This window comes from Chenopodium quinoa, unplaced genomic scaffold, assembly GCF_001683475.1.
Source record: "Chenopodium quinoa cultivar QQ74 unplaced genomic scaffold, ASM168347v1, whole genome shotgun sequence".
Taxonomy (NCBI): Eukaryota; Viridiplantae; Streptophyta; class Magnoliopsida; order Caryophyllales; family Amaranthaceae; genus Chenopodium; species Chenopodium quinoa.
The window spans coordinates 2,298,000-2,322,039 of NW_018743850.1; the positions used below are offsets into that span (position 1 = coordinate 2,298,000).

The following is a 24,040-nucleotide window of genomic DNA, read 5'->3' on the forward strand; positions in this document are numbered from 1 at the left end:
TCCTCTAGCTCTCACTTAACCATTTAATAATTACATTAATTTATAATAAAAAATAAAACCAAAAACCACCACCCCTACCACCAGCTAGCCACCCTTTCCCTTTCCCCCTCCCCTAGCAGCCCCCCTTTCCAAACCGAGCCGCCTAGAACCCATCAACCCCGGCGACCCACCCTCCATCGCTGAGATTCATCGCCCGCACTGGTAGTTTTTTCCCGATTTCTTACTCCATTCAAAGTTACTCCTCCGCCCTTCTGATCTAAAATCTGCGGGGATAATCCACCACAACAACTGGATAAACGGTTGAAGGGATGAGCCCATTTGAAGAAACTAGGTTCGGTTCAATGAAAGCTCCGGATTTCAGAAGTGGGTTGGTTCAAAAAGGCCTAAATCCTCTATTAGATAGAGAAAGAAAAGATAGAGGTGGTCGCAATTAGGGTTTAGGAGGGTTGGTGGTCGCGGTTAAGGTTTAGGCTAGGAGGCTTGGTGGTTGCGACGAGGGTAAAGGGGAAAGGGGAGGGGGTCGGCTGGCGACGGAGGGTGGATCGCCGGGGTCGGGGGTTGTAGGCGGCGACTCGGTTTGGGGAGGGGGCTGCTGCCAGGGGATTGAGTATAAAGGTTGGATTATTTAAAAATAACCCAAAGGTGGGATTATTTTGGGCGGACGCCCCAAAGGTGGGATTATTTCGGGAAATTTTTCCTATTATTAATGTCATGTTTTTATAATTTTAACGTGTATAGAAATGAAGATATGTGCGTTTTAAGACGCGTCTTGGAGACCGTGAAAAGTCAAATGGGGCAAAAAAATAGGGATAAAGGGAGTATTTGTTTTGGAACAAATAGGATGGCTAAGTTGTAAATATTAACATGAGTATAAAGTACCATAAAATAGGTAAATAGTACCATTAACGCTTTCACTAGTAGAAAAACACAAATGCGCACCGATGAATTCGCACCGGTTCTTAAAAACCGGTGGGAAAAAAACAAGGCAGGATTTAGTGTAAGAGCAATGGCACCAGTTCAAACCAAACCGGTGCGAATTCCTTGAAATGACCGGTTCAAACTGGTGCCAATTGTAATAAAAAAAAAAACCGAGAGTTTTCCTTCTTTCTCTTTCCCCTCTTCTTTCTTTCTGTTTCCTCAGTCTCTCGTTTTATCTCTCTCTTCGCTCTCCTCTCTCCTCAACATCATCTCTTTCCCCCATTCTATTGTTCCTCACTCTCACTGTCTTCTTCCATCCACCTTCTATTCATCTTCTTCTTCTTCGATTTCTGGGTTCGATTTTCCTAAGATCGATTTTCTATTCATCTTCTTCTTCTTTGTTATTCTGGGTTCAATTTTCCTAAAATCGATTTTCTATTCATCTTCTTCTTCTTCGTTTTTCTGGGTTCGATTTTCCTAAAATTGATTTCTATTCATCTTCTTCTTCTTCGTTTTTCTGGGTTCGATTTTCCTAAAATCGATTTTTTGCAAATCAGAAACCCTAGATCTATGTTTGAGTCCCTCGATGTCGGCCATGAATGTTTTCCCATTACACCTTGCGTTATTTGAGAGTCACGATGAGGTTGAAAAGGGGTTAATCTTAGCCCTAATTGACGCACTTGAGCAAGGGTCGTCGTGGCCTGAGCTCCTTTACAGTTCCAGCAAGGGCCTTGACATAATGCTCCAACTGAGTCTCCCTGTTCGAAATGAACTTACTTGCTGACATTTGTTGGTAGATTTCTGAAACCCTAACCTCTCTGTTATTTAAGTTTTCTAAATTTTATACTTAGAAGCATGTTTAAGCACTACAAGAAAACAGCTTGATTCCAACGGAAATAATCCGTCGGAAACATCGAAAATTCCATCGAAAACTAGCCTTCCGACAGAATTCCGTCAGAATCAGTCTGTCGCAAAACCCTTTGTCGGAAATTCGACCTTTTCTGACGGAATTTCCGTCGAAAGGCTAGTTTCCGACGGATTTATTTCTGTCGGCGCTGTTTTGACTTTAATTGAAATCCCGTCGCAATTTTTCGACGGAAATTTCCGTCAGAGTTGGTAAGGTTTCCGACGGAAATTTCCGTCGGAAGAAGTAAAATTCCGTCGGAAAAGTCAATAAAAAAATTAAAAAAAAACTAGCCCCACCCCTAACCCTTAACCCGCCCAGATCCACCCTGTCCAAACCTCCCCACCCCACCCACCCTGACCAAATCTCTCCAACCCACCCCTGACCAGACCCCCACCCTACCCCACCCTCTCGAACCACCAGCAACCCACCTAACCAACCCCCTAATCCCCCACCCAGAAAAACGAAACAAAAAAAAATTTACCAAATCGAAAAAAATAAAAACGTAAAATTCGAAACAAAAATTACCACAAAACAAGATCTAAACCAGTAGATCTGAAAATTTAAAAAAAAAACGACAATTCACTATTATCATTACAAATATCTAATAAATTTATAAACTACAATTACAATTACAAAAATAATTAACTATAATCATAAATGTTCAAAAACAAAACAAGATCTACAATTTAACCTTAACTAAAACTAAATCTACAAAAAAACCTTGGTGTTGTTGCGACGGTGGCCGTTGTTTCGCGGTGGTGGTGTTGTTGTGCAAACCTTGAGATGCTCGCGCGGTGGTGTTGTTGCAGCGGTGGTTGTTGGTTGCCGGTGCTGCCGGTGTCGTTGGTTGTTGGTGCCGGTGCGGTGCAGTGGTCGAAGAGGACGAAGAAGGAGAAGGAAGGAGAAGAGGAAAGAGGATGAAGAAGGAGAAGGAAGGAGAAGAGGAAAGAGGACGAAGAAGGAGAAAGAAGGAGAAGAGGAAAGAGGACGAAGAAGGAGAAGAGGAAAGAGGACGAAGAAGGAGAAAGAGTAGGTGGAGGAGAGAGAGAAAGAGTGGGCGGAGGTCAGAGAAGAGGAAAGAGGAGAGGAGAGAGAAAGAGAAGAGAGGCGGAGGAGAGGAGAGGAGAAAGAAAGAGAAAAGAGGCGGAGGAAAGGAGAGGAAAGAGAAAAGAGAAGAGAAACAGGAGGAAGAGAAGGAGAGAGAAAGAGAAATGAGAAGGAGAGAGAACCGGTTAGGGTTTGGGTTTTTTATATTATTAAATTCCGACGGAATATTCCGTCGGATTCTTCCAACAGATCTTAATTCTATCAGAAATGTAATTTTCCGACAGAATATTCCGTCGAAATCATCCAACGGAATATTCCGTCGAAATCATCCGACGGATTTTAATTCTGTCGGAATCTTCCTACGGATTTTAATTCCGTCAGAAATTTTAATTTCCGATGGAATATTCTGTCGGAAAACCCTTATATTCCAACGGATTTTTATTTCGTCAGAATTTCTGACTTTTCCGACGAAATTACGTGCCCGTCGGAATTCGGCCTATTTCTAGTAGTGAGTGGCGGATGAACGATTCATGTTGTTGATAAGTGCATAATATACTCTATTTTTAGTCCCTAATATTAGTCCAATGGCCGCTTTTAGAGGTGGTCAGTGGGTTGGGTTGGACCCAGCCCACCCTAACCCGCACGGCTGGTGGGTCACGTGGGTCCGACCCGGTTTCAACCCGGCACAGCTCGGATTTAACCCGGGTTGTGTCGTGGGTCCAAAATTTTCGACACAACCCATTTCAACCCAGCTCGGTTTAACCCGTTTGATTCGACCCAACTTGCACAACCCGTTTAGACCCATTTAATTCGACACACCTAGCCCGTAAACCCACCTAACCCGACCCACCTCGCACAACCCAACCCGCACGGCCCACTCGCACGCATGAACCACCCAACCCGCACGGCCCAACCCACCTAACCCGCACGACCCAACCCACCTAACCCGCCCAACCCACACGACCTGACATTCATTTAAAAAACAAAAACGGCTAGTTTTTTGTATGTACCGGCTAGTTTTTTGAGTGTATGATCATCCCTTCAATTTTCCTTATAAATACCAATTCCATTTCACTCAGATTTCCACACAACTCAAGATTTCTTTCTCTCTTACTCAAAAATTCTTAATTGTTCTCAAATTCTCAAGTGTTGTATAGAGTTTTATTTTTGTTAAAAAAAATCTCCTTAATATTATTATTAGTATTCTTAAGATTCTAAAAAAAAAAAAAAAAAGTTCTTCTCCATATTATAATTAGTAATCATAAAAAAAAAAAAAAAAAAAAAATGGGCTCAAGAGGAGGAATGGGAAGGAGTCAAAGTGGTGGCCAAAGGAGTGGTGGTGCAAATTTTTCGTATGAAATTAATACGGAAAATTTAAACCAATTTGTCGATGAATATGGAGATTATGGTTTAGGAGACAAGCAAAATATTCAAACGTCTCCACCACAACATTTCTCCCACCAATCATCGAGTTCAACTATGCCACCTCCATCGCAACCAACATCTCAACCTTCATCTCAATGTAATTTTTAATTAAATTTTTATTGTTATGAATATTTAAAAAAACTATTATTAATGATTATAAAGTTAGTTTAGTTTCCAATTTTCTATGCTTTACAATTAGTTAATTACCATGAAAAATGCGTTTAAATAATTATAATTAAAATATTTAAAATTTAAAAGCTTATTTTCATGAATAACGTTTAAAATTAATTTCAATAATTGATTTATAAAAGGTGGTGGCGGTGAAAGTAGAGGTCGAGCACAATTTTCTTGGGTGTGGAAACATTTTGAACGAGTTGAGGTCACACCCCCGGGATGGCAACCCGGTCAACCAAAGAGGTTCACGTGTACATGCCTAGTTTGCAATGCTAGGTGCAAATGTTAAGTCATATAGTTGGAAAACGGGAGATGGAACCGGAACCTTGAGTCGGCATTTGCAAAATAAACACGACTTGTTCGAAAATGGCCCCCGTCCTTTGGTGGGTGGCGTCTAAACACAATTGGATGGATACATGAAACAACCCGACGGAGGTACACCTTTCAATTATGTATAAGATCTCAACCAAAGTAAAAACTACACCTTCAAGTTACCAGGAAATTAAAAAAAAAAAAAAAAAATACAGAATTTCATTTCACTAAAAGAAAAATACCAAGTTTTACAATTCAATCAATTACAAAGTTAACATTTTAACAATAATAATCATGCAAATTTAGTATTCGTGATACTATTTCACCGGAATATTGGGATAACCTTATGTTTCTTGGTGTTGTTCTTGTTGTTGTTACTGTTGTTGTCGTCGTCGTTGTCATTACCCTGCATGGAGGAAACAGGGTAGCAGGAGTGGAAAAAAGAGACGAATTGATCGAAAATGAGTCGCTTCACTAGCTTCCTTTTAGCAGGAAAAACATTTCCCTTGCAAAATGACCTAATATCATTCTCCTTCTCCATAATCTTCTTTGCCTCCATTATCATTTTTTGGTTGTTATATTTTGGAAGGTTGGAAGCAGAGGAGAAAGGAAAGAAGGGGTAAAAGGTAAAAGGAAATGAAGTTGAAGCACCAAAACTTTCTATTTATGTATGAATAAATCATTAGGGTTGTTCCGTGTAGTTTCGTATGAGTCAAATCTATTTTAGAATAACTAATACTCCAAGTTGTACCAAATTTTAGTGGGCTTGTGCAACAGCACGCGTACACGTGTGATGTGATATGAATATGCAATATTATGCAACCATAATATTCTTAACGACAACATAAGTAAGTAGTACGGACTGTGCAGTGTTTGCTTCATCAGAAGTGTGGGGACAATGAACCAATGACTAATTAGTTATTGTATTACTATAATACTACTAGTATATGATATTAATATGGCAATATAGATCTCGCTAACGGACGTTTTGAATTAAAGCGTTAGATAACAATATGATATACTTCTAAAATGGTATTGTATTAATTTAAAATGTTAAAATCAAGCGTTTATCGGTGTAGTTAGCGTTTATTTCAAGTGGAGTAATACTTTTACTTTTAGTATGCTTATCTAACACCTTAGGACATTCATTAGGTTTTGCTTACCAATATTAGTAATACTTTTATAATTTTACTATTGAAGGAGACAATCGTCTGATTATTAAGTAATTGCAAGGTTTGTGGGCAACTACATAATAATACTACTTTCATTTCATATTAATTGTAATAATTTGACATAAAATGTGAGTGAAAAATGTCTAATCGTTGCAAATAATATAAAACGAAGGTAGTATATCACAATTGCAAGCACCATTTGACGAAGGGGGGACGAGGAAACCTTCCGAACCAATTAGACCCAAACCCTTTGACCCTTCTTTCTGTTATCCCCTTCACCAACATTATGATGCCAAATTGAATATTTGACACATGTCGATTAGTAGATTGCGCAACAGATTTTGTATAGTTGTCAGTTACTCTCTCCGTGTTTTATTAATTGCTCCACTTTCCTTTGACGGCCGTATTTTATTACTTGCTCCTTCCATTTTCTTTTTTGCAACCTTTGGACTTTTAGTATTCTTATCTAACACCTTATCACATTAACATATATATCATCATGTAAAATGTCAAAACTGTCTCATGCTTTTGTTGTGTCATACGACCATGTCTTTTGTGATGGGTTGTGGCGTGTCTAAAGCCCATCAGCTAAGCTAATCTCACCGTATCATTCTAAATCTGATCCTATAAACTCTTCGTCGGTCTTAATTATGAGACAAAATATATCTATTCTCTGGCCTCCTATCGTAAGTATTTATTACACTTACTTCTTCCGTCTTTTTCTAAACACATGTATCATTTGATAAGAGGACCCTCTTATCTAACTCAATGAGTAAAATATGTCGATTGCTCAAATTATTGAATTTGTTGATATTATTCTTGAGAATTAAAGAGCATAGGTGTGCATATTTCATTAGCTGTAATCTTGGACATGAAAGTCAACCATGCTTTTCAGCTTTCACTAACAACTTGTTTAATTACCACTTTCGAGGAAGATGTAGGCTATAGCCGTATGGCCTGGTGCTGATATGGCTCCTCTTTTTATTTTTTTAAGGTATTAATAGTAATTTAATCGGAGTTTATTTTCTTAAATACGGATTATGGACTACTTCAAATAGCTGTATAATCCACGTGGATATAAATAATTGGCATACAAGACCTTTTCAAGATTGCCTAGAAATCTAGGACATGTTTGATTTTGCTACCTACTTTTTGCAATGTGGAGTGACACATTGACTTACTTTTTAAGGAATATAACTATATAACCCTACTTCAACAGTTTCCTTATAATTGATAGTACACCAAGTATTTCCTTATATATGTTTACTGATGTATAATTTTAAATCTTAGTAATTTGAATTATTGATAAAAAAACACAATTAATAAAACTCATATATAAAAAATTTATATTGAGATGAATTTAACAAGATCATATAATTATGTTTTTTTTTTTTCTTAACTATAGATCACGTAATAAAATCAAATGAACTAAATCAACTTAACGAAAAAGTATTTTCTATTGAGTAAGTGTTTGATTCATTATTGTAAAAGTAAAGTAAATCTAAGCACTACTAAATTACAAAAATGATACTCTTAGAGGATGTTTGGTTAGGGTTTTGTTTTTGGTTGGAAATGAATTCAATTAAGGTAAAGTTTTGGGTGAGACGGACTCACCGTGAGTCCGCCGTCAACACTCACAACACCATTCATTCATCAACTCTCGCTAAAAGCGAAATCCAACCATCATCACCTCGTTACCCACTTCCATCGTCTTCCTCCACCACCACTTCCACCGTCTTCTTTGTTCTGGGTTTCTTCGTCGGCATTTTCGGCGACATTTTCCGGCGGAGAAGACATTAAGTTGGGTTTTGGGGATTTGATTTACGGCGGTGAGTACGACAGAGAGAGAAAATGGTGGTGGTTTTGGCGGCAACACTATAGTTGGAGTGTAAGATATGCTTTGTTTGATTTAATGTGGAAAATCTCAATCTGGTAGGGTTTCCATAGATGTAATGAGGAGAGAGAAAATATTGTAGCCATGGAAGAAGAAGAGGGTCAGTGGTGAATTGAAGGAGAAAATAATGTCAGGTATTAGATTATTATTGTCAGGTATTTGATTATTATTGTCAGACATATTGGACTCACGATGAGTCCGGTCTCACGCAAAACCTTCTCTTCAATTAAACCATTACTTCTATCGAGTATTCGGTTAAAAAGGTTATGATCATTACTTAGGGGTAATGGTTTCCACCTATTTGCTGCATCTCTAAAATTCTAAGGTAACAAGTACCCTTAACCCCCTCTAACAAAATGAAAAAGAGGTTTAATTAGTTCATTTCTATGGTTAAACCAAACAAATGAAAAAATTAGACAAGGGTTAAATGATTTCTTTCACACCGTATTTGTTTCCTTTCCATTATATTTTCAATTATCATACCAAAAGCACCTTAATGTAATTATAGATCTACATTGTTTTATCTAAAATTGTCATTAGAGTTGACTTTTGGAGACTAATTTGGGAAACTAATTATGAAATAAGGAATATGTCCTCTTAAACTCACATTTGGTTGTAGATCTCCCGTAGTTTAATACAAGTATATTTATTTGATTCAATTGACTATGTTTTTGTTGAATTTGATTTTTTGTTTAAGATTTTTTATTTATTTATTTTTTTTTAGATGTCGTATGACTCTTGATAATGAATTGAATTTATAACCCAAAAAAAAAAATGGTTGTATATGATTACATTTTTATAAGGTTAGGTAATTATTTTGGTCCGATTTGATCCTACATCTATTTTAATTGGACTTTGATCATATTCGAGTATCTGCACATTATTATTATACAAGAATAACATTATCAGTTGAGGTCTTATTCGATCAAATCTGCATGGACTTTCTACTGTTAAATTTGTTCAACCTTAGTGGCTCTATTTCTTAGTACATTAAATCAAACTCGTGCATTGACAAACATAAAATCGAAATATGGCATGTATCTAAAGATAGTGGCCTAGCGGGCCTTTATCTAAGCTCTCTCTACTTCTAGAGCCCAAATGGTACCCCTTTTTATTTTAATTTTTTTTGGAGGACTAGAGCCCAAAATTTATAAAAGCCCAAATAAATAAAAAATCTTAAAAATTTGAAGTCGCCCAAAATCAAAATCACGTGTCCAAATTCAGAACCATTGGCCCTTGGATAAACTTTCTTCAAGCTTCAGCTCTTTGTTCTTGCTCTCTCTCCTTCCTGCGCTCAGGTTTTAATTCTTCACTCTTTCCGTTAATATTAGTAGCACTTTATTGTTTAAATTCAGTTTTAATGCTCACTTTTACTTAAATTTTTCTCAATTTTGCTGCTTTATTAAGCTTTTTAGACACTGGGTTATCATGTTTTTAATGGGAAATTATTGCTTTTTAATACATTTGCAAGGTTTATGTTTACTGGGTATAAATTATACTTTGTAATTTCTTGTTAGTACTGTTTTTAAATACAAAATTTTGATATTGAGTATTGTTTGTTTATTCTATTACATTTCAAACGCAAAATTTGGTTTAGTTTGGTGGGAAATTGACATTGTGGTGTTATCTATAATTTGTTTGGTTCTTCAGATATTTGATAAGGGAATTTATCAAGTTTTCGCATCGAATGATTGAATTATACAGTTGTGTTGGGTTTTGATTTTTGAATCAAGTATAAATGGGTGGAAATGGTTGTTGTTAGGAATTAGAAGAACTAGCATAGTGAGCTCATGAACAATATAAGATGCCTGTTGTTATGAAACCTTTCACCCCGTTTAGTCTTTCGTCTTCCTACAACCTTACCGTTCCTTGCGAGGCGTTCCTAGGTCCGGCTCGCTCTTTATCCTGCAAGTTTCAGCTATGTAAGAACCCTAATAGAGTTTTATTGGGGAAGCTTCTTTTCCCACAAGGTTTGGGACTTACTTGGAATCACTCTATTTGGAAAGCAGCCCAGGTTGCCTATTGCTATGCTGAGGGTATCTCAGAAGATTTGTCAGATAACCAGCTTTCTGAAAAGTCTCAAAATGGAAATTTTCATGATACTGAAGAGCTAGGGTTGCTAAACAAGCCCTCACCGATACCGGTTAACGGTGCCTCTGATAGTAAGTTTGGGAGTGAACCCAAGAAATCAGATAAAGATGAGGCATTGGAGCCTTTTCTAAAGTTCTTTAAGACAAGAGATACGGAGGAAGAAATAGCAGAACAAGATGAAGGGGGACGTGAGAAAGAAACTGAAAAGGTTCTTATTGAGTATTATGAGCCAAAGGCTGGTGATTTTGTTGTTGGTGTAGTTGTTTCTGGTAATGAAAATAAGCTAGATGTCAATATAGGGGCAGATATGTTGGGCACAATGTTAACCAAGGAGGTGCTTCCATTGTATGACAAAGAGATGGATTATTTGTTATGTGATTTAGATAAAAATGCTGAGGGATTTATGGCCAATGGGAAGATGGGGATTTTAAAAAATGAAGACGCAATAAGTGGACAACCTGTTTCTGGCCGGCCTGTCGTGGATGCTGGAACTGTTTTATTTGCTGAGGTTCTTGGTAGAACACTTAGTGGCAGGCCATTACTTTCAACTCGACGTTTTTTCAGACGAATTTCTTGGCATCGTGTGAGGCAGGTTCTTTTCTCACTTTTTTTTAAATAATGTATTATTATTAATCGATAATGTGTTTTTTCCATGTATTTCCTTGTTCATTCATTAATCTCTCAGAAGGAAATTTGATTTACCATAGTCATTCAATTTTGATGCATCGCTCTGTTTACATTGGTGATTTTTCTAGCATGCTCTAACTTGCAATTTATTAGTATCTGTCTGCATACTGTTGAGAATCCTTGTGGTTTGATTTGTATAATCAATGTATTAAAGAGGAGGCATGATCACATTGAGCCTGTGATTTTGTCAAAATTTAGGGGCACCAAATGGCAGGATCCAATCATCTATGCCTACTAAGATAATGTTATAGAATTCATTTTGTTTTTATTAATTGCTAGTTGATTGAATTAAATGTTATTTTTGAGATACCTATTTGATTTCGGCAGATAAAACAACTAGGCGAACCTATTCAGGTTAGGATTACAGAGTGGAATACAGGTGGTCTGCTTACAAGAGTTGAGGTTGGTACCGGCTTTCATAGCATCACACATTGCTTAATTGTATTGTTTATTGACTTGCAATTGTGTTGCTTTGCAGGGTTTGCGAGCCTTCCTCCCTAAGGTTGAGTTGGTTGATAGAGTAAACAGTTTTACTGAATTAAAAGAGAAGGTAAGGTACTAGTTAAAATTCGAAAACTTCTATTACTCAATGTTCAATGTCAGTGGGGGTTTTTGGATTTGTTACATCACTCCTTATAGTGTTACCCAAAGGTAACTTATGAGGCTTCTAGGTGTTCTAGCTAGGTGAGCTAAGTAGTGTTAGATGTGTGTAGCCGTATCCTTAAGCTTTTTCCCTGCTTTTGCCAAGTGTTTGCTTTTCTTAAACTCATACAGTTTGAAGTGCTTCCCATTTTTTTTTTTATTCAATCTTGTCAAAAAGTTACCACTATTATTTTGAAATCTCCATCTTTGATGAAATTATAAAAATTAGGCTTTGAGGTTTTTCTCTCAGGAAAAATAATAATAATAATGATAATAAAAATTAGGTTTTGGGATTTTCGAATCTCCCTTAACCCCCTTCATATCATGATTATCAATTGTAATATCTAAGTTTCGTTTTAGTGTCATTTCTCATCTCAAGTGAATGTGTTTATTAACTTGTCTGATGGTTGTCAACGAAGTGGATTATTGATTGCTTGGTTGTTTTATCTTTATGTATGTCATGTCTCAGTTTTTTTTTTCCTTTTGAAACTTCAATTTGTGTATGTTGCAGGTAGGGCAATGGATACATGTGCAAATCAGTCGAATAAATGAAGATAATAATGACTTGGTACTCAGTGAGCGAGAAGCTTGGGTATGTTTTACATAACTGTCTTTTATGCTATCTGTTTTCTCCCTGATACATTTTGTTGCATGCTTCCCCAATTTGACAGATCAAGAAAGGTCTCTGAGCTTGCTGTTTCATGTGCTAGGAAAAGTTGTACCTACGAGAGGGAACCCTTCTGGATGGAACTGTTAGGAAGATCTTCCCTTATGGAGCCCAAGTGAAGATAGGACAAACAAACCGAAGGTAAGATATGCAGGGATTGCTTTCTTATTTTCTACATTATTATAATTTTGTTGCATTGCAAGTCTCATTTCATTTTAAGCTTCAAGTTCATTCCCCCTTTATCCAAAACACCAAAAGACTGATTTGTTAAGTAATGAACTGTATACTTACTGGCGCAGCCTGACAGTCCTCTTCTGACATTGTATTGTATGGTTTGTTATCACTGGGTTTTGTTTTAATGCAGTTTGTCTCTTGTATTACAGTGGACTGCTGCATGCATCCAGCATCACTCGTGGTAAATTTGATTCAGTTAGTGATTTATTAGCAGTGGGGGAGAAAGTCAAGGTCCTAGTTATAAGATCTTTGTTTCCAGACAAAATTGCTCTCAGGTGAGTAAGTAATTCCTTGATATTTACTTTATAGTCCATTTAACTTCTACAGCATCAATACTTTATATTGGGAATTTCATACTATGAACAGTATATTCAGCGTATGAATAATTAAATAAAAACTTTAAGTACACTCGACGTACAATAATTTTACTGTCCATTGCCCATTTTAAGGGCAAATTTTTATTAGTTTTTGGTAATTTTTACTTTTAGGGTAACTTTTAACCTGTTATAATTTGATGTACATTAAGAGGTGATTTTTAAGGGAAGAGTTTTTTAAGGGATTATATGCTTATCTTTATACATTAGGATTAAATTTTTAAATGGTAAATGTTTTTAAAGAGAGCAATTTTATCAATATTAAAATAGGTAGGTTTTACTATATACTTGTATTGCGGTAACTTTTTTATTATTAGCTCAACATTACACAAGGTGTACAATATTTACTGTACACCTCCACATATAAGTTATTACCTCCGTTTCATATTTTCTGCAACTTTGGAATATTTTATCTTTCAAATAATACCCCAAAGTTACAAAAAATATGAAACAGAGGTAGTATTAAGTTTGTCATAATCAAATAACCAAATATGTGTCCAGTGGTGGAATGTGAAAAAAAAAAAACAAAAAAAAAAAAAAAAAAAAAAAAAAAAAAAAAAAATTTGATCTGTTGAATTTATATACTTCGTATTTGGTTGAGGTAATGCAGTTGATCTCGTTTAGCAATAGGCAAGAGGATCAATTTCTATCCTTGATTTCAAATTCTAATTCCTTATCACTAACTCATGCTTGACTCTTTAGTTTGAGAAAACAATACGCTTTTCTTACATTTCAAATTATTCTGTGAACCAGTTGTTCAGCAGGAATATTTCCTTATAAGAATGGCCAGTAAAAAGCATGCCTTTTGATTTATTTATCAATTAAAAAAAAAATATTTCTAGTTCCCTCCCCCCCCCCCCCACCGCGCGCGCTAGCGTGTCATCCTTGAAGGGTTCGGTTTTTCTCATTACTGTTTGTCTTAAGCTTTTCTGTTCCTCTTTACTTTTCATAAGAGGTTCTTGAACTTAAATTTGCACTTTTAGACGTAATAGAATGACCTATTCAGCCAATGTTTTGCCTTTAATCAGGAACTTTAGCATCCAAGATTGTATTTGGGTTTGACTGACCTTAGATTACACCCTAATTCCTACTTATACACAGCCCTTAGAATTGTCACAATGCTGTATTTGAGATGTACCGCATTGATAGTCTTCTTTTAATGGATCTCTGTGAAAAGTATCCCTTGTTTGGACTAGTGAACAGAGTGTTTAGGAAACTGGAGGTTCCCCTAGTTGCCTTTAACTTAATCTGAGATGTGATTTGGATCAGATAGGGAGACATATGCATGTACATTTGCAATAGAAATATGATACACTTGGTTTGTCTTGATAACCTTACTGCTCCTAGAGTAATTATTTTACCAATGTCGTTTTAGTTATGTCACCCTGTATTGCATGTGACTTGCCTATCAGTTAAATACATCCATGAGATTCGTAGGCTGATCTTAAAGATAGGAGTTCTTATTCTCTAGGTCCTTAAATGCTAATTAAGTAAACTCCCTCCCTTTTTGTTGCTCCAATATACCTCCATTATCCAGGACTTTGATTATATTTGAAGCAATTAGGTCCTGTATAGAACGGGCATCCGCATACAATGGGCTTAGTCTCCCCAAATTCCAATAAATGCCACCATCTCTTGTATGCTTATTCTTTTCCCCCCTCCTTTTCCCTTGCTTTTAATTTGAAACCTTTTCCCTTAACCCCCTAAAAAGACCTGCTAAAACTTTTCACCCCACTGAAAACTGGATACCCCACCCTTACATCTACTTACTCCACAAAATTTGAAGACCCAACTACCCAGAAACTGCGAAAACTCAAGTTGTCCTCCACTTGACCTGAATTCTTTGGGGTGATGTAATCGTTATTCCCCTATGCTCCTTCGTTGATTACCAATATCTCTCAATACAAACTCAGGGTTTCTCATCTTACCCGCAGTTTTTCTGGATTCATAACAATTGCCCCTTTTCTCAGTTTTCAAAGTTCTCTACACTTCTCTCCTTATTCCTAAGGAAGAAGCTGGAAGTTGACACTTATGGCAGTAAGAATACTAAGGTTTAAATCTTCTGGTATTATTTGATTATTTCACCAACGTATTGGATTCCAAACTTATCCTTAAGTTGTGTTTGATCAATCAATCAATCAAAGCCTTAACCCCATAAGTGTTTGATATGGTTCCAAAATATGGAGGCGCGGTTTTGCTGTGAAAATTAAGACAGCATTAGGTGATATGAATAGCTATGGGCGACCCCTAGAATAGTAGAATGTGAAGGTAAAAGAACAAAGTCTTGCACTATTTAGTACGAGAAGACAAGGGGAGAGAGATGGTGGTTGAACTGATAGTCTGATACAAACTCAGAAAGAAAACAGTTTTGAAGTAGTATTCGAATTATTCTGGGGGTAGTGGGACAAATTGCTTGAAATTCTGATATTGTTTTCAACATGTTGAACTAAGACTTTACTGAGTGGAAAGGTAATTAGAAGGTATGTGTATGATACATTAGCATATGCTGATTAAGCAGGAAAGGGAGGATAGTAAACAGGCCTGTATAGTTGATTGGGTTGCGCCTAGGGTCAGTGGGGCATGCGTTTCATTATAGGTTAAGTGGATATTTTATTCTTATTTTAAAAAGGCTGATACACACAGGGGAGGAAAAAAAGAGCTGTGATTTGCACATAAATTAAAGCTGAGTGGGACAGTGGAGCAACAAAAGGTCTGTACAGGTAGTTCCCCACAAATACTAATTGTAGATGGTAGCTTAAGGTACCTTTAGTTAAATTTTCTGATTACTTATGTGTGTATAAGAATACATGCAATGTGCATTGAGTTCAAAGCACAAGTTGCTGGAGGATTTAAGGCTTCTGCATTTTGCTTTGCAGTATCGCGGATCTGGAAAGCAAGCCTGGGCTCTTGATATCAGACAAAGAGGTGCTTAAACATCTCCTTAAATTTGTTTGTGTTTGGTAACCTGCAGTAACTAATCATCTTGCATTCATAATTTCATTCTAAAAATTACCTGTGCATTTGCTATGGCTAGAAAGTATTTGCAGAGGCTGAAGAAATGGCAAGGAAATATAGACGTAAGCTTCCTAGTATATCCACAACACGTAAAACTGAGCCTCCAAATAGCAATCTGTTGTTTGAAGATGAAGCAAATCTCTATGCAAATTGGAAGTGGTTCAAATTTCTAAGTGATAATGATCAAGATTCTCCATGAGCTTACTTGTCAATTTTTGTCACATTCACGAGGATGACTTTTTTCTGAGATGATGACTATTTCGACTGCATAAGTTTGCTCCAAAAAAAATCGAATCTGAAAGAAAAGAAAACTGCATCCCAGTCAATCACATGGCGTGACTTCCTCATTGTTGTAAAATTATGGCTGTAAGATTGTGTCCTGTTGGTATGAAGCTCAGCAATTTTCAATATATCCGAGATGAGCGTGCACATTGTAGGGAAATATAAACATGATGTGCTGTGAATCAAATTTTGACAATGTAATCTGATGGAAATTTTTTGATTTTATAAGATATTCGTAAGATGTAACATATTCAGTTATTCACATTCCTAGCAGCTTCTGTTTCATGTTGCTAGCATGTAGTTGGGCTGTTTTGAGCTTACAATGGAAACCTAGATAGTGAGCTATAAGATGTACCAAGTGCAATGATAAAATCATGAAAATACAGTAAACAAAAATGTTGGCATTTGGAAGCTTACTCTTTTACTATCAGAGCCAGGTTTCGATCCTGGGACCTGTGGGTTATGGGCCCACCACGCTTCCGCTGCGCCACTCTGATTTATTGATATGTTTTGCACAATTAAAATTTTTAACACAGTAAAGTCTTATTACTATTGCTTAAATAAAAGGTTATTGCAATATGTATATACAAAATATTACTCTTAACACTTTAAATCCACTCAATTTTAGTGGGCTTGGATATTTTTGAAAAAATAAAAGGAAAGAGAAATAATTATGTAGGCTAAGGGTATGTTTGATATCATCTGATTTTCACATACCTGAATTTATCTAATCTGAAATTACTTGAATTTATTAGACCTTATTCAAAATTATATTAGCTGCGATTTGAACTTTGATAGCCCTTATTAGAACTTATTTTTCAGGAGCTTATCTTATTAGAACTTAAATGAATTTAATAGAGTTGAAATAAACGAAAATAAGTTAAGCATAACAGGCTCTTAGGATAGGTAACTTCCTAGTTCCCACATTAGGTATTTATAAGGTCAATTAGACATGCCTAGTATCTCTCAATTCTAAATTAAATGTGATACTCCGTATTTGAATTGTCAAAATTTACAAGGCATTTTTCTTTACCATTACAATTATGTTTCTTTATAACAGTTATTTATGGATTCAAGTAATAATATTTTATTAAGTTTAGATAAGTTTAAATGAGTGAATATCAGGTTAACAAATCATATCATTGAGGATTATGCTTTAGAACATTAGGTGAAATGAGCAATATTTAGACAATGAGCACTGGCATCATTAGAATCAATTATGTTTACAATATTCATTTAAAATACTCTAATTTGTAATTTTGTAAATCGATATGGTCGTCGATGTTATTTTTTTGTAATTCCAATATGAAGCTCTTTAAGGAGCAATAATTAGTGATCATTCAAGTTTCCAACCCAGTGTTGTCTTTGATCATTTGCTTGGTGTGGTGTTGCTAGAATTAAGTTGATATTGTGTCGCTGCATGTATTAAACCATCATCAACCTCCAAAACGCCCCAAAACTTGATGATTCAAATTCACTCGTGTCCGCCTTGACTAGCTCGATTTTTACAAGCTCCAAACACCCTTGTCGTCAATAAACAAGAGTGCGTATTTGTAAATTAGACACACACATGTATTATTTTCGTACTAACCATATCTCTAAATATAACTGCGTCACACAACAGGGTCGTCTTAAACATTTTTGAGGCCCTGTTCTATTCTTTTAGACGAGGCCCTAAATTTTAAAAAATACATATTTGTCTTAACAAATTAAGCTCTACTTAATTGGTTCTCAAAAAAAAATAAATTTAAGTTCTAATTAATAACTTAAATAAATTTTTTCAGAATTTTTTTTAAAAAATAGAAAACTCAAATAACATGATAATGTCCTGCAATTAATCTTTTTTGAAAAGAAGAAAAAGGGTCGTCTTAAACATTTTTGAGGCCCTGTTCTATTCTTTTAGACGAGGCCCTAAATTTTAAGACAAGTAAGCTCTAGTTAATTGGTTCTCAAAAAAAAAAATTAAGTTCTAATTAATAACTTAAATAAATTTTTTCTGGTTTTTTTTAAAAATAGAAAACTCAAATAACATGATAATGTCCTGCAATTAATCTTTTTTGAAAAGAAGAAAAAGGGATTTCATTAATAAAATATAGCCAAACGACACTTACATATAATTCCTAAGAAATCAAGAATTTCAACACAATTACACACCTTAAAAATAAATACATCATAGATTTGATTAACAATCGCCTTAATAAAAAACTTCATTTGAAGCAATACAATCTGTGAGTTCACACTTATTCGGCTTGACATCCAGTGATGTGTAGTCGTTTGGGTGAAAATACTATGTGGTCCTCCGAATTCTTGAAGAGATTATGAAACCCTATATTTTCAATTTTTGCCATACAAACATAAAAAGAAAATAAACACAAGAGGAAAATCATCATCTCAAGGATGAGATTTATTTATTGAACGGAATTAAAAGGTTTTTGGGGGCTTATCACCGGTAAGAACGCCAGTGGAAGCCCCTACAAAGATTCACAACTGAGACCAAGAGGAAAGATATGGTAGAGATGGAGAGAAAAGGGAGAAGAGAGAAGGAAAACCTTCAAAAAAAAAAATTGAAAAAACCTAACAATTAAGGCTAGGAAAACCTTCCCAAGGGAGAAACCCTAGAGGGAACAAAAAAGCCCTCCCAAGGAGAAAACCTAAAGGAAACCCCTGCAATTAATCTTAACCTTATAAAAATTGACATAAAATGCAATCAGAATTTTTGCTGTAGTGGACTTAGGGGTAGCTTTCCTTTTCCCAGCAATCCAAAAGCAGAAGGTTAATAAAAAAAAGTAATTGGAGAATTGTGGAATAGGTATAATGAATCAAGAATGATATATGGAAGAAATGATTTTTAATGATTTATTGAGGATGCCTAGCATGAGCTTAAATAGGCAAAGCATAATACAAAAACCTAATCAAAGTAGCCGCTGAGTTGCTAAACAAATCAGCAAAACAGTAGCTAAAAATAAGGAACTAACTTGCAAAGATAAGTACTACTAAAAAATAATGCTAGCTGATTAAGTCAATTATTATCAAGAGTAAATATTCATAATTATCCTTCAATATCCCCCTCAAATTGGAGTGTCGTTGGACTAAACCAATTTTGGACAGCAACGTTGAAAATCGAGTCAAAGCAAGTGGCTTCGTGAGTGCGTCTGCCAGTTGATCGTCACCAGAAATGTGATGCACATGTAGCTTACCAAGTTGAACATGTTCTCTGACAAAGTGGAAAGCAAGAGCAAGGTGCTTCATCCTTGAATGAAAAACTGGATTTTTGGAGTAATGCGTGGCACTAAGATTGTCACAATATATGCTGGGTGGCGTGGGTAGTGAAACACGAAGCTCAGAGAGTAAAGACTGCAACCAGAGCAGTTCAGCCGTGGTAGAAGCAACAAACAGCCCGGAATTCAGCTTCGGTGGACGAACGAGCAACTCCTTGTTGTTTTTTAGAACTCCAAGACAGGGGATAACGACCGAGGTAAACGATGTAGCCAGTTGTAGACACAAAGGAGTCTCGATCACCAGCCCAATCAGCATCAGTGTAGGCATGAAGACGAGGAGGTGAATCCTTATAGAGCATCAAACCATGATCAATGGTGCCATTCAAGTACCGTAGCAATCGACGAAGGGCTGCCCAATGTAGGTCCGATGGCCTGTGCATAAATTGGGAAATCTTGTTAACAGAGAATGCAATGTCGATGCGAGTTAGAGCTAGGTACTGCAATCCACCAACAAGAGCACGATAATCAGAGGCATGTGGAGTGGATGATCCTGCATCAATCGTGAGAGGCAGATGAGCTATCATCGGAGTGGTGACTGGTTTAGCCGTTGTCATGTTTGCACGAGCTAACAAATCCCCAATATATTTTCGTTGACTCAAGAACAGGCCTTGATCAGTGGGAACTACCTCAACTCCTAAAAAGTATGACAAAGGACCAAGATCTTTTAGAGAAAACCTTGCAGCCAGAGAGCTAATAAACTCTTGTTATGCGTTGGGGGAAGGTCCTGTGACAATTATATCATCCACATAAACAAGTAAGTAAAGCACAATGCCATGATGATGATACATAAACAGGGAGGAGTCGGCAATGGAGTTCGTAAACCTGAACGACAGAAGAAATTGGCGTAGCTCATTATACCAAGCACGAGGTGCTTGTTTTAGACCGTATATTGCCTTGCTCAATTTACACACATGGGTTGGCTTATCTTTGTCAAGAAAACCAGGGGGTTGAGTCATGTAAACCTCCTCCTTGAGTGAGCCTTGAAGGAAGGCATTGTTTATGTCCAATTGCCGAATGGACCAACCTCGTGTAACCGCAAGTGAAAGCATGACCCTAACTATGGTTGGCTTAATTACCGGACTAAATGTCTTTGAAAAATCAATACCCGGTCGTTGATGAAAGCCTTTGGCAACAAGTCTAGCTTTGTAACGTTCAACATCACCTTTCGAAGTGTATTTTGTGCGGAATACCTATTTGTTGCCAACCAGATTTTGAGAGGGGTGTGGCGGGACAAGCTCCCAAGTTTTATTGCGAGTAAGAGCATTAAACTCAGAAGTCATGGCTTCTCGCCATTGAGGACTTTTGAGAGCTTGGGTGATATTTGTGGGTTCACAAGAGGCGGTGGGTAGAGTGGCTGTATTGGCATATTTAGGATTTGGTTTGATAATATTATTTTGCAGTCTTGTAATCATGGACCGAGGAGGTGGTGGTGGGTTGGCTATTTGTGGCGGTGAGGTATTTTGTGGGGGGAAGGGGGTGACGGGGTTGCGGAGGCAGTAGGGGTGGGAGGAGGTGAGTGGGTGGCGATGTTGTTGGGGTTGGTATTTGGCTCATGTGCGAGGATTGGCACATCTAACTAAGCCCACTCATCTAAGGATGCCGTTGGTGATGAACCTGCAACCCTGCACAACTCACTAAAGGGAAACACATTTTCCACAAATTTCACATGCCTTGATGTATAAATGCGATTGGTAGAGGGATCTAAGCAATGATATGCACTTTGAGTTGACGAGTACCCAATGAAGACACAAGGAAGAGATTTTGGGTCTAACTTGTGAGTGGTGTAAGGACTCAACTAAGGGTAGCAAAGACAACCAAAGTTGCGTAACTTGTGATAATTTGGAGCACTACCAAGAAGCTTGAGATATGGGGATTGATTTTCTAGTGATGGGGTAGGTAGACGGTTGATCAAATAAGTGGCAGTTGCTAGAGCATTTGGCCAATATTGATTTGGAATGTTACTGTGTGAAAGAAGTGAGAGACCCGTTTCTACAATATGACGATGACGACGTTCGGCATAGCCATTATGTTCGGGTGTGTAAGGTGGAGATGTGAGATGTGAAATACCATTCGATGTGAGGAACGGAGTTAGTGTGACAAACTCACCACCATTATCAGAAAAGAATTGTTTAATTTTTTTGTTAAAATAATTTTCAACAAGTTCCTTGAACCTTTTAAATACATCAAATACATCCGATTTTTTCTTAAGTGGGTAAAACCAAACATATTTTGTGAAGTGATCAACAAAAATAACGTAGTACTTATAATTTTCGGTAGACAGAATAGGAGATGTCCATACATCCGAAAAAATTAGGTCAAGGGGATTTTGTGAACACAAAGATGAAAGGGAAAAGGGAAACTTGTGACTTTTATTCATGTTGCATGCATTACAATTTGAAATTGCAAAGGCAGGAATTGACAAATTATAACTTGACTTTAAAATCCTAAGAATAGATAATGATGGATGTCCTAGACGGTGGTGCCATTCACTAGAAGGCATCTTTATTGAAGAAAATGCTTGAGGCAGAGATGGGTTCCATTCATATATTCCAGCTCTAGTTGGGCCCTGTAGAAGAATTTTCCCCTGTGAAAGCTCCTTAACACGAAAACAAGAGGGTAAGAACTCAATACTCGTGTTATTTTCTTTACAAAATTGAGAAATAGAGAGAATATTCCTAGAAATGGAAGGCACATGCAAGACATTGGAAAAGTGAAATTTGACAGAATTTGTGTTAAATGAGAAGGAACCTGTGTGCTGAATAGGGAGGGTTGAGCCATCACCGATCACCAATTCTTCAGTACTATCATAGGGAGCATGAAGAGACAAATTGGCAAGGTCATTTGTGACACGGTGTGACGCTCCGCTATCAAGTAACCATGCATCCGATGGTAGATCAGAGACGGTAGCCATGTGAGCTTGGGGTGCACTAGGTGACGGCTGAGTGCTTTTCTTGACAGCCCTTGGATGCATTGGGGTAGGCACATGGATAGTTGGGAATTGGCTCTTGAACACAGCACATTGACCCAAGGAGTGTCCTTGTTCACGACACCACTGACATTTGCCAAGGTAGGGTCGTCGAGATTGGTGTGCCCCGTTGGAGGAAGAGACACCACTGGGTGTAGGTGCCTTAGCACGGTGTTGGGCTAAATGCACGGAGGCCGGGAATGTAGCAGGGGCAGCTTTGATGGAGGCCGTAACCTCTTTGTTGATAAGCTTCTCATGAAGCTCATCAAAGGAGATGGGGTTGTCACGTGCATTGACAGCATCGATCACCGATTTGTATTGCTCATAGTCAAGGCCCGAGAGCACCTTGTCGATGATATCTTCATGGTCCATGGGTTTCCCCATAGCCGCAAGACGATCCGTGCATTGCTTGATCGCTTGCATATAGGAAGTTATGGATTGATTTGTGTGAGCAATCTGGTTAAGGGTGGTTTAAATTTGTTTAAAATGGCCTCTCGAGGGATTGGCGTAGGTCTTGGCAAGGACTGACCAAGCCTCCTCTGCCGTGGCTGTTTGAGAGACCAAGGGCACAATGTCTTGGGATAGGATGCCTACAATTGCACCAAAGACGAGTCTGTCTTGACGAAACCAAGGCAAAGCAGCGTGGTTGATAGTGGACGAACCATCAGCAGCAGTGATAGAGGTCGAAGGTGAGGGATAGGTTCCATCAACAAACTTCCATAGGTCATACCCTAAGAGAGTTGCTTGGATGTGAGTTTTCCATGCAATGAAGTTTGTGGAGGTTAGCTTGATGGAGTTGGAAATTTGTATAAGGGTGAAGGGCTTCGACGGGTCATTGGGGTTGGAGATGATGTTGTTGTCGTTGGTCATTGTGAAGGGATTGTGTTTGTAGGCTCAAGATCTTTATGAATCTGATACCATATGGAAGAAATGATTTTTAATGATTTATTGAGGATGCCTAGCATGAGCTTAAATAGGCAAAGCATAATACAAAAACCTAATTAAAGTAGCCGCTGAGTTGCTAAACAAATCAGCAAAACGGTAACTAAAAATAAGGAACTAACTTGCAAAGATAAGTACTACTAAAAGATAATGCTAGCTGATTAAGTCAATTATTATCAAGAGTAAATATTCATAATTATCCTTCAATATGATATGTATGATAATATAAAGCAGATTTTTATTTCCTCTATAACAGTTGATTGAGAATCTCTTCGGTTGATGGTAATTCAAGGATCCTTAAAAATAAAAAGAAGTTAAAAATATTAAAAGAATAAGAAAAAAAAAAAAATAATTCTTCTCCGTTGCTAATAATTAATTGAGAATGAAAAATGAAAATTTTGGTTTATAATTCTCACCAAGAAAAAAAAAAATGGTTCTAACAAGAAAATACAGTATACTATGGTATGATAAAATAAAAAAATAAGTTGAATGGAATTCCAAAGGTTATATAGTTATTACTTTTAAGACTTACGAAGAATATGAATTGGAAAGAGGAAAAAGTAATCAAACTCTGTGCATTGATTCCTAGGGTAGTTAATACTTAGAGCACTACCAACGGTGAGCTAAAAATTTGCTCTTGGGCATTTTGGGTGGGTATAAAATTTGCTCATGCATTACAATGGTGAGCAAATGAGAAAAAGCCAAAAAATGCTCATGAGCATTTCTGAAAATGCCCAAGACTTGAGTATTTTTTAAGATGAATAGTGCTCTGGTGGGCCCCACAATTTGCAATGGTTATATTTTTTGTAATGCAAATTCTGAAATAAATTTTTATTAAAAAAAAAAATTAAAATTACCAACGGTCATAAAATTTAATTCTCTATAAATAGACATGCATTTTGGTGTATTTTGGTATAATTTCAGAAATACCATAAATCCTCCATATTCTTTATTTTAACGATAAAAACGACACAATTAAAAAAAAATAAGTTACACAAATTTAGACTAGTTTTT

The 24,040-nt window shown here is 36.8% G+C and overlaps 2 protein-coding genes and 1 non-coding gene across 4 annotated transcripts; 1 reads left to right on the top strand and 2 right to left on the bottom strand.

Annotated features, from left to right (window-relative positions):
• The first annotated feature begins 9,007 nt into the window (after positions 1-9,007).
• On the top strand, positions 9,008-15,795 carry LOC110685922. 2 transcript variants are annotated; one of them, XM_021862480.1, is made up of 9 exons: positions 9,008-9,147; positions 9,500-10,532; positions 10,955-11,029; positions 11,106-11,177; positions 11,781-11,861; positions 11,980-12,077; positions 12,320-12,445; positions 15,421-15,469; positions 15,583-15,795. In XM_021862480.1, the coding sequence occupies exons 2-9, from the start codon at positions 9,654-9,656 to the stop codon at positions 15,730-15,732; spliced, it is 1,530 nt and encodes a 509-aa protein (XP_021718172.1). In that variant the 5' UTR covers positions 9,008-9,147; positions 9,500-9,653; the 3' UTR covers positions 15,733-15,795. The 2 variants fall into 2 exon arrangements, with proteins under 2 accessions (XP_021718172.1, XP_021718171.1); XM_021862479.1 differs by having other exon boundaries at positions 9,011-9,147; positions 15,579-15,795.
• Positions 15,796-16,266: 471 nt separating this feature from the next.
• Positions 16,267-16,338, bottom strand: TRNAM-CAU. Its single transcript has one exon. It is a non-coding gene; the product is annotated as a tRNA-Met (tRNA).
• Positions 16,339-19,211: 2,873 nt separating this feature from the next.
• Positions 19,212-19,673, bottom strand: LOC110686275 (uncharacterized mitochondrial protein AtMg00810-like). The gene has a single exon (XM_021862889.1). The coding sequence runs from the start codon at positions 19,671-19,673 to the stop codon at positions 19,212-19,214; it is 462 nt and encodes a 153-aa protein (XP_021718581.1).
• Positions 19,674-24,040: the final 4,367 nt, after the last annotated feature.